Source organism: Glossina fuscipes, unplaced genomic scaffold, assembly GCF_014805625.2.
Source record: "Glossina fuscipes isolate IAEA_lab_2018 unplaced genomic scaffold, Yale_Gfus_2 213, whole genome shotgun sequence".
In the NCBI taxonomy this organism is placed as follows: Eukaryota; Metazoa; Arthropoda; class Insecta; order Diptera; family Glossinidae; genus Glossina; species Glossina fuscipes.
Genome location: NW_023998556.1, coordinates 1,651,921 through 1,670,266, shown reverse-complemented (window position 1 = coordinate 1,670,266; position 18,346 = coordinate 1,651,921). Strand labels below are relative to the sequence as shown.

The following is an 18,346-nucleotide window of genomic DNA, read 5'->3' as shown; positions in this document are numbered from 1 at the left end:
AAATTTTGTGTTTTTCTCTTAAACAAACTTGTTGATGCAAGTTGCTTGCTTATGAGAAAGCGAGTGTAGTATTTTAAACTATTATATTTTAACCAAAACCTTTCACATTAAGATGATAAAAAAAAGCACGAGCGCAAAAAAAGACTTCTTTACATGACACAGCGAAAAACAGCAACTTGATATATTTTATTTAAGAATCATATATGTTAAAGCAAGAGAAGTAAACAAACAGGAACAAGGAAAATGGTATTGCCATTCACGACTTCGTCTGAACATCCCGGCCCCCTTGAATGGACTCGGTCCGTTCAATAGGTAGACGTCGAACCTTAGTAGAAGTTCTACGTATTTCGCCCCTGGAAGTTTTAACAGTGATAACCGTCATTACCAGGATGAATTTCAGCAACACGACGCAGGTGCCAATTTGGAGGAGGAAGATTGTCTTACTCTACAACAACAACGTCCCCTACCGCTAATGAGATAGTACCCTTTGTCCACTTAGTTCAATTTTGCAACGTTTTTAAATAATCCATAAACCACCTGTCCCAAAGCTGTTGCAGATAATATGCAATCTTTGATAACGTCGTAAATGGCTTACGTTGTTGACATCTCTTAAGTCAGGAACAGGTACGGTTTTTAAAGCAGAGCCAATAATAAAATGAACAGGCGTTGGAGCTGGCTCATCATTTGGACTCTCAGGTGCGGGAGTGATAGGTCTTGAATTTAATACCGCTTCAATTTGTATTAAAAGTGGGTTGAATTCAAAAAAGTTAAACTTCGCATCTTGTAGTATCCTTTTTAGATGAAATTTAATGGACTTCACTGCAGCCTGCCAAAGGCCACCAAAATGCGGAGAACGTGGAGGTATGGTTTTCCAAACTATGCCACGTGAAGCACATTCATTAAGTATAATATCTGTACTTTTAAACATTGTAACGGCCGCGAACAAACCTCGGGTAGGGTGTCTGTCGGTCTGTATCAACCGCAAGTATCGGAATAACGGCATGCCGTTAGACAAAATCATGCGATTTTGTGGTACCGCTAATAAATCGCATGATCTTGCGGTATATGTTTATTTTATTCTTTTCTGTTTTCCTTGCTTACAAGTACAGGCAAAAATCGTATGATTTTGCGGTATCTTTGCTTGCTTTTGCAAGTACAGGCAGAATCGTATGATTTTGCGGTACTCCTTTTTTTTTCCTTTTGCTCTTGCAAGCATAGGCAAAATCGTATGATTTTGCGGGATCTATGCTTGCTCTTGTGAGAGTAGCGGCAAGCCGTTATAGAGAGAGCAACAGGAAGAAGAAGAGGGAAACTGAGTAAGAAGGAGAAGTCTGTCTGCGTTTTAAAATTTAAGTCAGAGGGGATAGTTTAAGTTGAGTTTAGTTCTAGTGGAGTTGAGTTCGAGGAGTTGAAGGGAAAACGTCAACGAGTGCGCTTGCTTTTCGATTGTCCTTTGGTTGTGTGGCTGAGCTCTGGCGGTTTTGTGCTTTTTTTAAATATGAGCCCAAAGATGACCATTGAAAAAAAATATCAAAGAAAAGAAATTCTTAACGCGCGGAAACGATACATTTATAAAATTAGCAAAGTTGTGATCGGTTAAATATATCGAATATAAAATTTAAACGATTTAATAAAAATTTAAACGATAAATTTACCAAAATCCATTTTTTCTGAACTTAACGCTACCAATAGTAAGCTTACGGATTATTAAAACAAAAAAAGCGGAAGAAAGGCCTCCCAATGAAAAACCAACAAAAAAAGTAGAATCAATAATCGAATTAATAAAAATGTTGCTACAAACCACGCGACAAAAGCAAAATAATTTCTTATGTCGATTGCTAAACGGTTTTAATGTTTAACCCATTTTAATTTCGAAGCCTTTTAGTTTGTGAAGAACTGAATATGCAAAAGTAGCTTAAACGAGCTAACTTACATTAAAACGTCGTGTATATAGTGTGCGTGCTAAATAAAAAAAAAACGATTATAAAATATCAGGGCTTCCGTACAGAGAGTCACAAAACGAAAACGAAGTACGGAAATGTTGTATATTCTCAAAGTAACTTTCTAAAAAAATTTTTGTTCGGAACACATATGATTTTTATACAAAAATTAATTTTTTTTCTTATGGGAAGAAAAACTTTGAGTAACATTGGACCGAACAAATTGTTTCTCAACCGGTATATTAGTGAAACTCCGTTTCTATTTTCCTCCATCAAATTATTGAAATCCCTATAAAGTCAATCAATAGAGTGAAAAACAAGAGAAGCAGGAACAATTGTGCAAGGAAAAACGAGGTAAAGAGTTGAGTTTGCCGGTTGAATGTACCAAGCAAAGCGCATCGCATTCGTGTATGAATATATTATTTTTAAGTATCATTGACGTTCATAGAAACATATTGGTGTCTAAATTGTGTAAAAGAATATATAACCCACCAACCCTGTATAACATAAAAAAAGCAAGAAAAAAAGAGAAAAAAAAGGAATTTCTTTTTGCATGCGTGCTTTTGGAACAAAAAAAAATAAATAATAAAAAAAAAAAATATTTATATACATATTGTGAGTTGGTTACTACCATTTAGCCATCACGAAAAAGATTTTGTCACCTAATTCAATTATTTGTACAGAAATTCTACGACTGTAAAACGATATAAGAATAAAGAAAAAACGTTTGAGCAGAACAATGCTTTATAATAAAAAGGAATAGCCAAGCATTTTTATATATAAAAAAAAAAAAAGGAAAGGCAAAATAAATAACCAATACAGCAACTTGCCAAAGTAAACGCAATTGGAGTAAAGAACAGAAAACTACACGGGTTAAGAAATTTGTTCGGAAGAGAAATTAATTAGATCCCAGGTTATTATTGCAGACAGCGGGTACCCGCGTGCACCTACGCACGCAGCAGGGGAAATTAAAGTTTGTATTGGAGTGGGAACGGCTTAATCGAAAGGGGAGCAGGGATTGCCGATGTAGCAGCTACCGCGGCCGACACTGCACCGACGCCGATGCCTGTATTGTAAGTTATTTTTAGTCTATTTAATTTTGTTGTCCCCAATGAGTGGCTAAGCGCGAGCTGCCACCGCTGTGGCTGAGACGAAGGGGCGTGCATATGGTGGCTATGTAGGGCCGACGCTAGACGACGACCGACTGACTCACCGTGGACAGACAGACAGCAGACAACCGACGGGACTTTTCCTTTTAGTTTATTTTTATTTCTTTGTCAGGAAAACACAAATACTCAGCCGGCAAGGGAAGTAAAGAGTCTCATGACAACATTTTGTAAAGTTCATGCAACTCGTTTTTTGCACCAATAAAATTAGTTGCATTGTCACTATAGATCACTGAGCATAGGACACGTCGCCCAATGAAACGCCTTAAAGCAGCTAAGAAAGCTTGAGCAGATAAATCTTCTACCAACTCTAAATGTATGGCCTTTGTGCAAAAGCATATGAAGACAGATATATAGCCTTTTGTAGAAGGAATACCACGTCTGCCATAATATATTTGAAATGGACCACAAAAATCGACACCTATTATATTAAACGGTCTCGATTGTTGAAGTCGTAAATCAGGTAAATCGCCCATAAGACGGTTCTGTTTAGTTGGATTAGTACGAAAGCATAAGACACAACTTCGACATATAGATCGACGGATAACCTTGCCATGGATTGGCCAATAAGATTGATGAATTATGCTTAGTAATGTTTGTGGGCCATCATGATGATTAATTTTATGATAGTAGCGCACTAGTGTATACGTAAAAGCGTGATTTTTTGTTAATAGTATAGGATGTTTACTGTTGAAGTCCAGATTACAGTTTTTTAATCGGCCACCCACTCTTAGTAAACCGTTATTATTAAGAAATGGTGATAAAGACTGTATATGACCTTTGGCATTAAGATTAGCACCCTTTTGTACAGCTGCAATTTCAGCATGAAAAGAAATGATTTGTATGTATTTGATAATTTTTAGACGAGATGCATCAAGTTCTGTAGCATCCAATGAACCGTATTTTCTTTTAGCCTTCAATTTACAATTATATATAAAACGCAGCATGTAAGGGACTGTGTTAAGCAAACGTACATAATCGTTGTGAATTTAATATGATTAAATCATGTTGTTGTGAAATTGTTGTTGTTAATATCATCTTTGTAGGTTTTTTTCTAAAATGTTATGATCGTGTTTTAAATTGTATGGAAATTGTGGCCAAATAGACGAAGCTAACGTTAAAAAATTTGGCCCGTGAAACCAAAATGTTGAATGCATTAATTCAGCTGTAACACACCACGAGATAATATATCAGCTGGGTTTAAATTGGATGGAATATGTCTCCATTGCGAGCGTGTTGAAACTTGTTGAATGCTTGCCACCCTATTAGCAATAAAGGTACTCCAAATACATGAATCGTCTTATATCCAACCCAACACTATGGTCGACCCAGAAGCAAATGTTGTTAAGTTGTATGAAATCGTAAACTTCTTGAACTTTCTTAACGAGTTGTAACATTGTTACAGCAGCGCAGAGTTCTAGTCTTGACAAACTATATTTCTTGATAGGTGCCACTTTTAATTTGGCACAAAGCAAATTTGAAGTTATTTTCGTATCGTTATTTATACACCTGATGTATACACAGGCACGATATGCGCTTTCTGAACTGACAGAGAACGCATGAATTTCATATTTTGCATCAGGAGTGAATGCTAAGCGATCCACTTCTAAATCGATTAGATTACATAATTGCCGGCTAAAATTTGGCCACGCCATCTGGTATTTAATAGGCAATTCGTCATCCCAATCCAAATCTAACCGCCACAATTGTTGAATGAAATTTTTAGCCATTATTATGACTGGCGATATTAGGCCTATCGGATCAAAAAATTGTGAAATTGTTTTTTAGTATAATTTTCGTTGAATTTTATATCAATCTTGTAAAGAAATTTGTCCTTTGCAGGATCCCAAACAATTCCAAGAGTTTTGATCGCATTTGAATTTTTAATGGTGAATAAAGTTTCACGATTTTCTTTAGGAATGTGTTTAATTAAGTCTTGATGATTTGCACACCATTTGTTTAGGCTGAAACCTCCTTTAGATAAAATAGAAATTAATTGTGCTTGTAATTGCATGGGTTCATGAAGTGTGTTGCAACCCGTTAACAGATCATCTACATAAAAATTTGTGTTTATAGCATTTGCAGCTAACGGAAAATTATGTAGTTCATCAATAGCTAATTGTTTTAATGCGCGCGTGGTTAAAAATGATGCAGATGATTTTCCATATGTAACTGTAGTTAGTTGGTATTGCTGTACTGGTTCATCGCCTTGTGAACGCCATAACACAAAATGGTACCGCCTGTCATCAGGATCGAGAGCAATTTGACGATACATGTTAGTTATATCAGCTATGAATACATACGCGTAAGATCGAAACCGTAAAGCTACCGTGAATAAATCAGGTTGAATTACTGGCCCAACCATAAGAAGCTCGTTCAAAGATTTACCAGATGAGGTTTTTGAAGACGCATCAAATACGACGCGTAACTTTGTTGTGGAACTCGAAAGTTTATGTACGCAGTGGTGAGGTAACACGTAATGTGGTTGTGAAAAATCAAATGATTGTACAATTTCCATATGTGAAAGTTGAATATATTCATTTATAAATTTAGTATAATCACTACGTAATTGTTCATTTGTTTCGAACTTTCGTTCAAGTGCCAGAAAGCGTTTAAAAGCAATGTCGTAAGAGTTACCCAATAAAGATGTTGATGATTTGAAAGGCAACTTTACACCAAATCGTCCGTCTGGCAACCTCGTAAAATTATTTTGAACATGTAACTCACACTGCTCTTCTTCTTGTGATAATTTTGGCGAACATTCCTTAAAACTTTCAATTTCCCAAAATGCTTTAATAGCATCAGACAGGTGATCATTTTGTTGAACGTTAGATACTTGTAATGAGTTGCACTTGACATACGTAATTGAATTTGCATGATGTGGAAGTGTCCCCGCGATAATCCAGCTTAAACGTGTATTGGTTAGTATGGGACGATTGCTTCTAAGGCAACCCTACCATTCTCCAAAATATCAAAAAATATGTCAACACCCAATAACATGTCGACTCGTTGTGGTATATTAAAACGTTCTTCTGCTAATGGTATATGTTCTGGTATGTTCCAGTTTGGAATATCAATTTCAGCGTCAGGAAGGGTCCCGCTTATCTGGTCAACTATGTGAGCTTCAAGAGTAACCGAGACTGGTTTAAGTAGCGATTCAATATTTGTGATACATTTAAAGTTTGATGTTCCCACAGTTTTATTTGCACATTGAAATTGAATTGGAGCGTATTGACGCTTTAGGCCGGTCATGTGAACCATGCGTTCAGAAATCATATTAATTTGTGAACCACCATACAATAGAACACGACAAGGAAAGCGTTGGTTATATTTCGATATATTGTAAACAATTGCTGTAGCTAGTATATTTCGTTCTGTGTGTTGTGTTTTCAAAGCAGCAAAATTTTTAGGTTGTGCTTGATCACCCATGTTATGATTTGAATTCTCTGCAGATTCGATATGATTTCTTTCATTGATTTGATTATGTTTTGAAGCAGTGGTGTAATTTGCCACTTGCGGACGTTCAAAATGCAATAATGAATGATGGCCTTTGCCACATGTGTGACAACGACCTTTAGAGGTGCAATCAGATAAATTATGTTTTTTGAATTTAAGACAATTGACACAAAGTTTAAGTGCATGTACTTTGTTCAGTCTGTCAGCAGCAGATAATATTAAAAAATCAGAAAAGCGATATATAACATAACGCAGTTTTTGGCAAAAGCTGCAGCAATTTTTAATGGTAACAAAGGACTTTGCTGTTCTTTGAACCCTCTTTGGCTCTATAACGAGGCTAGTGGGAGCACCACCGAGTAAAGAAACAGAACTTAAATTACTCTCAAGAATTTGACAACGTCCTTTTAAAAAAATTTAGACGAAATCGTGAATGGCAATACCATTTTCGTTGTTCCTGTTTGTTTACTTCTCTTGCTTTAACATATATGATTCTTAAATAAAATATATTAAGTTGCTGTTTTTTGCTGTGTCATGTAAAGAAGTTTTTTTTTGCGCTCCTGCTTTTTTTTATCATCTTAATGTGAAAAGTTTTGGTTAAAATATAATAGTTTAAAATACTACACTCGCTTTCTCATAAGCAAGCAACTTGCATCAACATTTTTTGGAGGCCCCGGCGAGATAAGTATTCTTAAACAATTTCAAATAATTATGTCAATCAACCACGTGCCTTTTCATGGATGATCAACCGGAATTAAAAACTGGAGTTGATGCCGCGCAATGCTCCAGCAAAAAATTCGATACAGCGCTATTAGCTTTAAAGGTCCGTCGTACGGTGACCGAACAGCAAATTGTGTCAATGATTTTGCAAAACGCATGCAAGAAGATTAACGTGGCGTTTCGTTAGATGAACTAAATATAAGGCTCAAAGCTTTAGACAGTGCTTTTGATGCTTTCAACAAAGTTCAGACAAAAATTGAAGAGAAGGATTTTGATGAAATCTCTCAACCAAATAGATCAAAATGTGAGGAATTATATTACTGTACAGCAATAACGTTAAAAGTGTATATATCAAGACTCAACAATTCAGATTCGAACCAAACAACTCATGTTTCCCATGCGATATTATCCGATGAAAAATACGACACTGTAAAACTGTCAAAAATCGAATTACGCGAATTTTCTGGTGATGTTACTACATGGATAGCTTGGTTCGATGAATTTACATCATTGGTGCACAACAATGAAAGGCTTAACACCTTTACTAAATTGCATCATTTGGTATCTAAATTGAGTTCGGCCGCACAGGCTCCTATAGCTGGCATAAAAATTATTGCTGAAAATTATGAAATAATACTACAAAGATTGAAAGACCGCTTTGAGAACAAGAAAATTATAGGGAATCAGCATATCAAACAAATTTTTGAGCATCCTAAGATCATTTATGCGAATACAGCTGATTTACGAGAATTAATCTATACCATGAATAATCACCTTATAGGCTTCAAAAATATTAATCGTCCAGCTGAATCATGGGACGATCTTATGGTATGCATCATAACATCTAAGCTTGATTTCGATACATTGAATAAGTGGAATGAAGAGGCGCCAATTGATCGTTTACCAGCACTCTCTCAATTATAGTGTTGATATCTGCAAAAGAAAAATATTATGGTTAGTGAATTTTATATATAAAGATGACCACAACTTACCATTTGGCCTACATATGTGCATAGAAATATATATTCAATATGTAAAAAATAACGCAGCTACTTTCGACGGTTTAACAGTCGTATATTTTTAATGTGGCGTTTGCTTCTGAATAACGAATTTTTTTCCCACAATATGCGACTTTATTCATCAATATAGTCTTCTTCAAAACTGGTACAGTCGTCCCAATGTTTCTTTGCACTCTCTATGCCTTTTTTGTAAAACGGTTTATCAAGATCTTCAAAATTCGCTTTGCAAAGTTCTTCCCTGCGGGATCCCTTTGAAATCAACAAACAAATAATAATCGCTGGGGTCCAGATCGAAAGGATGCGTTGGTTAAGGCAGCAATTCAAACTTTAATTCACGTACTTTTGCCATTGCAGCCATCACTGCCTTTAGATATATTTAAGATATCCGCTATTTTCTCCAATATTACCTTATTATTATCACGAATAATTTTTAGACTATAGCATTTTTTCATAACAATATTATAGAATATTGAAATTGCATTTCATTATCAAAACGTTTGCAGCATCCAGAACAAAACAAAACAAAATTTGAGATATAGTTAAAAATATTAACACACAAAATTTTAAGATATATTTTACAATTTTAATAAACAAAATTTGAGATATATTCAAAAGTTTCAACACATAATTTTGGCAGCCTTCTATCTGTTAACAATGTAAAATTGCCAAAAAAAGCTTCCGCAAATTTAATTAGGAAATCTAAATCTTATTTCTTTTTATTCTATATAAAACCAAATTAAATCCAATTCCTTCTATGCGGCCACTTCATTTAGCTTTGCTCTACAGCTACGCATAAAAATTTTAATTCTCAAGCAATAAAAGCGCTTCGATTATTAAACAATTACTTCTCAACAATAAAATAGGTACTGGAAAGGACTAATGTAGTTTTGCTAAATAATGCTGATCTTAGTGTTGGTTCCGTCTCTCCCTGCATAGATCTTTCGATCTGTATACCTAATCTTAGTCCTCTAAGCACCTATAGGATTGCTAATCATTAACCATATCCTAAGTAATTCTCACCTGAATTAATCGGAATTAATAGAAAATGGTCTTCATTTGCATTTAATGCCCGTAGCCACTTGCATAACCGTAACATTTCAAATACCATCCAAACTAATGACTCTTCGGGTTGTTTCTTTGGAAGATTCTCAAACTCTTTAACTAATACTCTTAGCCGGAAGGCTTCTAATCCTTAATGGAACACCGCATGCAATCGAGTCGCTGCCAAACTTAGACTCGGTATGAATAAATGTGAAATATCTCCTTCTAGAAAGAATTTCAAACTTTTGGCTGCTATGAAAAAGGAATATACATACACTCTCTCTCCTTTTGGCGTGCTGTGAGAATTTTAAGAGGAACACTTCCTCTCATTATTCCATACCCACACAACTCTTCAACTAGTTGGGTGACTAGTGTGCTAGACCTTCTCTGCTCTGTATCACTTGGCGAGGAACGTGATAATTTTTTCTTAAATGACATATCTCTCTATAAACTAGATAAAAGATTAGTCTCCCGAAAGACTCATTTCTATGCTCAAATAGTATTCGTAACAATTATCTCAGGATGTTAAACATCGAAAACAGATTAATTCTAGTAAAGGAATTTAACAATATTATACATACCCTTTGTGGTACCACTTCCCAATCTTCAATTTCAAAAGACTATTTCTTCAATTAATCTTAATTATTACAGATTTATTGTCTTAGTTTCCATACTTACAAAAATTTTCGAGAAGGTGTCTTCACGTTCAGAATTGTATCTCGAATTTAAGTGTATGCACAGCAACTTTCAGTTTGGTTTTAGACGTTATAGATCTGCCCAAGACAACGTTGTCACTTTGTTGTCAGCAATCAACTCAGCTTTTGCTAAGGACCATATTCTTATTGCCTGCTTCTTTAACATAACTTCAGCTTGATTAAAGGATCCTAGCCGCGATTCCGATCCGTGCTTAATCCCGACTTCCCGTAGACTAACTCACTTTCTAACTTACTCTAACTAACTTAACCTCGGCTTAAACTAATTCTCCGTAACTAACTGTAATTTCTCTTTATTTTATCTAATCAATCTTCCTTATCACTAATGAACAAACAATCTTGTTTACTTTTATATTATTTTGCTTGTTCCGCCGATTCCGTGCAGGTATTTTTGATGTTAAAGATGGACCTTGCACACGCAGTTGCATGACGCGCCGGAAATGTGCATTTGATTCTCCCCTCTCCTCAATATGTGAAAAAGTATGATGAGTTGAAAAGTGCGTTGGTTTTCCATTATTTAAAATGCAGAGATTGTTTTGAATGAAGGCCTTTTCTAAAACAATACGCCGAGTTTTATTCACTCTTGAGCCCCAGATGGTATTCCAGCTGTTATAATTAATGGGTGTGAAAATACGGAGAATAAATTGTAGAGTTCTTGCTGAGAAAAAGATTGCGAAGGTGGGATATAGAGCGAAAGCACTGTAAATTTTATGTTTAACATTATTTGTATCGCCACGGCTTGTATAGTAGAGCTTAAATTTATGCGTTTGTGAGGTATACTTGATTTTATAAAAACACCAACTCCTTGTTTGGAATATAAATTTTGATCAGCATTGGTGGAATATCCATTAAATGATTTGGGTGGAATAGGATTAAAATAGGTTCTACAATGGGTTTCTTGAAGCAATATAAAGGTTGGACTGAAATCACTTACGAGTGTACGCAGTTCATCAAAATTATTAAGAAGTCCCTTAATGTTCCATTGTAGAATTTTAAAAACTTTATTTAATTGTAGTGAGATGGAGTGGAAAGTAGGTTAAGTTGACATGTCAGCGTCTCCGTCAAAAATGTCACTATAAGAATTTTGCGTGAATAATATGTTCTTACCGCCAGAATAATCTGTATTTAGGTGTTTGCGTAAATTTGAAGTGCAACGAGTTGGCACACGTGATTAATTTGAAATTGAAGGTTGATTGAGGGATGGAAGATTGGATTCATTACAGCTTGTAATTTGTTGAGTAGAGTTGAGAACTGGTGATTCTGGGGGATTTAGATTTTTAGATTTTGGCATATGTGTTGTTGTTTTAATTTTTTCAATATTTGCTACTGTTTTGATTTTTTCAATATTATCATTGGCGGGCAATAGAACTGGTTTGGCAATGTAATTTTTGGTTGTTAGTAGAACAGGTTTTTCGTTGGAAGGAGTTTGCAAGTTAAAGGCTTATTAGGCACTATTTGCGAGGCGACAACAGCGTAGGTATTACTTTTGTTAATTCTTTGGGTTCCAAATGGATTAATTTCTCGGTACTTGCGTCGCGCTTCACCCATGCTACAGTAATTTTCTGTTTTGATTTTTAAAATTTCATACATTAGTATAAAACTTGTGCTTTGTTTGTCCAACGCCGAGTGTTGATCGTTGTAATTTAAGTAGAAGCTACGCGTACAGTTTTCTCCATGTGGAGGAAGTCTACAGATTGCACAGGATGGAGGACTCGTGCATCTTTTTACCGTATGACCCAGGCGTTGGCAGTTTTTACATTTCATAGGATTTCGAATGTGGAGTTCTACTTTACATTTGTACCAAGCTACATCAACCGTTGCCGGTAGCCGATAGCGGTCAAAAGTCAAAATAATTCTTCCTGTAGGAGAGCGAGATTTTCCATCGTCATTTAATTTGGTGAATTTGTAGACTTCAGTTACTCCTTGACTGCCCATTTCGTGACCAATTTCATCTTCCGGCACATGCTTTAAGCACGGTGCATAAACTACGCCTTTAACCGAGTTCGGTTTGTCATGCAGTTTAGCGGATATAGCACATAAATTAGCTAAATGATTTCGACTTTATGAGCTTTTAGGTGGCGCTCGGGTTCCCAGCGAGGACAAGTAAATTCCCATCGCGTAAAATCGATATAGAGTCTACATACGTTGTAATGCCATTTAGTGCTTTTTTAATAGCGAAAGGGCTGATTTGCGAAATTGTTATGGAGGGATCAGTTGGAGAAGTCACAACATATTTTTTGTCGATGGGAACGATGCTACTGGTTGGCAACACCGGAAAGTCGGTATTTTTAATTTTTTTTCTTTGGGGGGACACGTCTGCTAATAGATGAAATCTATTTGAGTTTTTATCAGGCCCCGGAGCCATTATGCCTTATGGTTGTATATTATTTAATAAATTGGTAAATAACCACTCACCTGAAAAGGTTTGGGAACTGCTGAGGATAATGACAATTGTTTTCAATATTTTATTTTTCTTTTATGTTTGTTTTTTTTTTGATTTTTTTATTATATTTACAGAAAACGAAAGCAAATATCGTGTCCCGCGAAAGTAGAAATACTTGTGTGCGGTTGTGCGTACGTTTACTTACAAAATTGTGGAATTTTCAATTTTGAATTTTCTTTGCTTGGCCGTTTTTATTTTTGATATTTTTATAAATTTATAAATCCCGCAAAAAGCGACTTAAGCTGTAATAATGCATTCTCATCATAATTAAGGAGATTGATTGTACGGAAGATTTCTTGTATAGACACTTGCATAAAGTTCTCCTCTAAATCTTCACCAAGGAGGTAGAGAATATTCCTTATGAACGCTCTTGCATAATTATATGCAGATTTCACTTCGTACAACTTCTTTGTGCAACCAATTACAACCGAAAACTAACCGTAAAACTGTTAAATCAAAATTACAACCGTAAATGTGCTGAAGTGATACAAACTATAGCAAACAAGCGCAATTGTACAAAATTAATCAGAAATTCCAAAATCCAATTTAACTCTTCAAATAATTTATTATATATATATTATTAAATTTTTATACTCACATTCTACTTAAACGAAATAAATTACGCCAGTTTAAAACAGGTCGAAAATGCTCATCTTGACGAATAAAGTTAGGATGACATCCTTACACAAAATCGTTATAAACATGGAGATCAATATCGCGAAGAGATATTATCTGGTGGCGAATAATGTCTGTGACGAGCACGGTTCAATACAATGCTTTTATGAAACCAAAAACCCCTGAAAAATTATCAATACATCCTAAAAGTAGGCAATTTCTCAACAATGATATGACTGGAAGAATTTAATAGGGGGCCAAACTCTATTGAGAGCCTGAAATCTTAGTTTAGTGTGGATATAATTTCAGAAAACTTTTCGGTGCGATCGAATTAAGCAAATTTTTATTTATGATTTTGCGAAGATTTTCAATAGAGGATTAAATCGATATTTCCAGGTGCCTTTGGGGAACTACTTATTAGGTATGCAACTTATGAAAAGCCCAGCAAGTTTCATTTAGCAAAATTTTAGGGTCCTAAATTCTAAAATTCGCTCTATTGTCCTAGGTTTTGTTGTTTTATTCGTTACAGCTTTTCACAATTCTTTCCAGGTTTGTAGAAACGATCGATTGGATTGAATTGGTGGTGGCTACAAACTCGCAGCGAACCGAAGAACTGTTTGTAGCTTATGACCTTCAAACCGTTTCCATCATTTGCAGTTTAATGATGTTTAATCAGGTTTTATATGCTTTTTGGCTGTCAATTTTTGAAATGTTTAATAATGTTTAATCAAGTTTAATCAAGTGTAATGAAGTTTAATCAGGTTTAATGATGTTTACTCAAGTTTAATGATGTTTAATCAGGTTTAATCAGGCTGAAAGGAGATCACTACTCGGCTGAAAGCTTACAATAACCGGCACAATCTAAACTAAATTCTTCCATGCGATAGCATGTATGTAGAAAAGAGCAAGTCAAGAATAGCAAGAAGGGAAAATGACGAATACACAGAGAACAACGACGTCAATCCAGAAAAGCACGAGTGCAGTCAATAAAGTGAAGCAACTACAATATTATTGACAATTAATCACGATGTTGTAGGCAATCTTCATAAAAAGAAAACATCAGAATATGCCGAAGACAATGAGGAAAGCACCAATATGATGTGTACACAGCCCTGCTCAAAACCATATTAAACTTGATTAAACCAAAATTGACAATTATTATGATGGAGCAACAACACAAAAAGATTCTAAACGTGTCTGGTGGGCTTCGACAGAAAATTTCTTCAAATTAAATAACGATAGTAATAAAATTTCAAAATGCAATTTTGAGCTCGCCGTGATTAGCGTGGGAAAGAGAATAATTATTGAAAATATTAAATATTGAATTTATTCATCCGTATTACGATGTTAGTAGTAGGACATTCTGCAATTAACTAAATTAATTTACCAGGAATCTCAGCTACATGAACACCTTCGGAAAAATTTAATTTAATTTTCAAATTTGTTCGCTTGCTTTGGTTCATGTTAAAAATGAAAAAAAAATTGAACACCTTCGCGTCTACCATCGTTTTTTTCAATGCAACAGGCGGTTGTCAACAAATACAGACTAACTTTTTCAATTATTCTCAATTGTAAACAAATCTAAAAAATCATAAAAATAAAAAAATTTAAGTATCTTTAAGTCCAATGCAAAAATTGCATTTTTATTAAAAAGAAATTTTACATTACTTTATATATCATAAATATTAAACACAATTATCATTTAAAAGAAAACACATTTATTTTAAATATTTTTCTTATTTAAAGAGGAAGTTACTGCAGGGTTTTGAGGATTGGAACTATCTGGTGTCGCAAGAATTCTCCAAAGCGACCTGTATGTTGCCATTAAAGTAGAAAAGAATATATATATTTACCATAAAAGTATCAACAAGTTACTCACATTTCCATCGTCACCTTTCTAGAAATTGCTGCAGGATTTTCTAAAGAAAAAAATATATTAAGATAAATTTTAATAAATTAATAAAACATACCTATTGTTATTATATTGTTGTTGTCCATTGCGTTCCTTCTTTACCAATGTATGTTTGTTTGTACATTTTCGAATTTGAATAAAACCTTTTTCTCTAATAGTCAAAGTTTTTCTGCATAACTGTAACTTATATATGTATATGGTATGTAAGTTAAGGACCATCCTAATAAAAAGAACAAATTTGCGAACCACCCTCACAAATATAATAAACAAACTTAAAGTGTCATATAAAGTTAATGTAAACCTTCTCACATAAAGTTAATGTAAACACTTCTCACCGATATCCAATGGCACCCTACCATAAACATCTCCCACAGATATCTCGTTTCACCCTACAATAAAAATAAATGCTGCTGTGAATAATTGGTTAAACCGAGGTTTCCTCTTTTATAAATTGATAAGGAAAGTCAGTCTCTTTACCAACTATCCATTTCAAACAACTATTTCACCAATAAATCCGTTAAATAAGCTGAACAAATAAAAATTGTACAAGTTTGTGTTTTACTAATAAGAGGAAATTAAAATTATTTAACTTGTATAGTACATATGTACGAGTACAATTATGGCGGCGCACTTGCGCTGTTGTATGTATTGTATATATTGTTATTGTATGCCACCAATATGAGCTATCGGAAGAGATGTAAATCAAAGTAGTACAAAAAAGTAAAAAGGGTAGTTATTTATATGCATTACAGATTCATATTTTAATAAATTTTTTATTTTAAACATAAAATTATCATATATAAAAATTGTTATTCAAATTGATGTAGTACATCATCATTATTCACGATGTTTCAATCAAGAAATTAAACGAAGTTGTATGCCGGCATCAAGCCTCTCTGTTGTCAGTAAGATGAGGTTTGCGGTTTCCATTGCGTCAACATTGTTAGCAACTTTACGTCATAATCTATATTGGGCTCCTTACATTTTTTTAGTACTGCGTCTATTAAGTGGGGATAGTCATATAAAAGTCGGATGCGGTGCGTGTCGTCCACCCGCTTTCTGTCGTACATATGAGATCTGAATTTGCGAATATGTCGGTTGTTCGCTGCATTTCGATCACAGATGACAGCCCTCACGTCCCCATGTCTAGTTTATTCGATATGCAGGGGTAGCTAATGAACACTACATTGAAGCCGCCACTCACTGCGCATTTTTTGATCTGGAAGAGAAATAAAATTCTGCGCTGAAATTGTCCACTATTGGTAGGAATACTGGAGCAAAGGAGCAAAGCAGCACACAATTAGGTTCAATTTATTTCAGTGTTTTTAACGTTTTTGGGATGTGTGGTTAAGTCTTATCGCACAGAAGAAGCAATCTGTCTTATGTTATCTATTGACATGTTGTAGCGCATTCCTCTTCAATGTCAACGCGAGTGTGCCAATTACTCTCTGGAGGTGTTTTTATACCCTACACCACTTGCGATTGAAAGGGGTCAGCAGACTTCGTGCTGCGAAGAGGCTCGCCGTTAGATATGTCGATGAAATTGCAGGTATGGTCGAAATTGATTGTTGACATGTTAGTCGTAGTATCGCCCAGCAGCTAACGAGCGACCACAGAATAGTTTTAAACACGTAAACAAATCATCCGTTGCTCACCTTGTCCCCACATTTTTAGTGAAAGGTCAGAAAATTTGCAAAAAAGCAGAATTGATATATATTTTTAACTTTCGTTTAGCCTGAACGGAACGGTGCTGTTGTGGGCATATTTAGAAAATAAATATGAATAAAGAAAATTCAGACTTCTAATGGAATACAATTGCTATTGTTTGTTAAGCTTTCAGATGTTTGTGTGGGATGTGCGTTGGCATTCTGTATATTTTATTATTATTATTATTATTAATTTCGCCAGAGAAATTTATTCTAAGACTAAACTCTTAAAGCACTAGCATCTAAGTCTTTCAGTAAAAACTCTACCGCACTTGATATTCGAACCCACGACCATTGAGTTGCTATTTAAAGTATTAAAGTATTAAAGTAGACTCAAAAGTCCATATATATGCAAACCAAAGCAAAATCGAGAGTTTGCATAAGAAATAAGGTTATTTTGTACTAAGAATTACTTCTTTAGTAATTTGTTATAGAAAAGAATATATGAATATAAAATAGGAGATTGAAAAATTAAATTATTTCTTGTAATCGTATTTTTAATAATATATGACATTATTATTATGGTCAGATGAACCAGCTTATGCCGTTTGGTTAGATTTTTTTTCTTTAAATTATTGAAGACATAAGAAATGAAGAATAATATTAAAAGTGTTAAAACAAATAGTAGTCATTATTTATAAGAGTTGTAAGAGTTTTAGGGAAGAAAGTTAATTAGTTAATTAATAACTTTTCCAGACCTGTGATGGTATTCTTATAACTTAAAATTATTAACTTGTATTTATTTTTACAGTTTAACTTACACAAAAAGTTTATTATACGACCAAAAAAATTTATTATACGACCAGAAAAATTTATTATACGACCAAAAAATTTATTATACGACCAGAAAAGTTTATTATACGACCAAAAAAATTTATTATACGACCAGAAAAATTTATTATACGACCAAAAAATTTATTATACGACCAAAAAATTTATTATACGACCAGAAAAATTTATTATACGACCAAAAAATTTTTTATACGACCAAAAAAGTTTATTATACGACCAAAAAAATTTAATATACGACCAGGAAAATTTATTATACGACCAAATAAATTTATTATACGACCAAAAAATTTATTGTACGACCAAAAAAGTTTATTATACGACCAAAAAATTTATTATGCGACCAAAAAAGTTTATTATACGACCAAAAAATTTATTGTACGACCAAAAAATTTATTATACGACCAAAAAAGTTTATTATACGACCAAAAAATTTATTGTACGACCAAAAAAGTTTATTATACGATCAAAAAATTTATTGTACGACCAAAAAATTTATTGTACGACCAAAAAAGTTTATTATACGACCAAAAAATTTATTGTACGACCAAAAAATGTATTGTACGACCAAAAAAGTTTATTATACGACCAAAAAATTTATTGTACGACCAAAAAATGTATTGTACGACCAAAAAAGTTTATTATACGACCAAAAAATTTATTATACGACCAGAAAAATTTATTATACGACCAAAAAAGTTTATTATACGACCAAAAAAATTTATTATATGACCAAAAAAGTTTATTATACGACCACAAAATTTATTATACGACCAAAAAAGTTTATTATACGACCAAAAAATTTATTGTACGACCAAAAAAGTTTATT

General features: G+C 34.0%; 1 protein-coding gene across 1 annotated transcript; it reads right to left on the bottom strand.

Moving 5' to 3' along the window:
- Nucleotides 1–517: 517 nt before the first annotated feature.
- LOC119642073 lies at nucleotides 518–928 on the bottom strand. The gene has a single exon (XM_038041040.1). It carries the CDS (start codon nucleotides 926–928, stop codon nucleotides 518–520), a length of 411 nt encoding a protein of 136 aa, XP_037896968.1.
- Between the last annotated feature and the right edge of the window lie 17,418 nt (nucleotides 929–18,346).

What these genes read in the sequence shown, in the direction of transcription:
- LOC119642073 (XM_038041040.1), bottom strand. Translation starts at nt 928, where the DNA reads ATGTTTAAAAGTACAGATATTATACTTAATGAATGTGCTTCACGTGGC.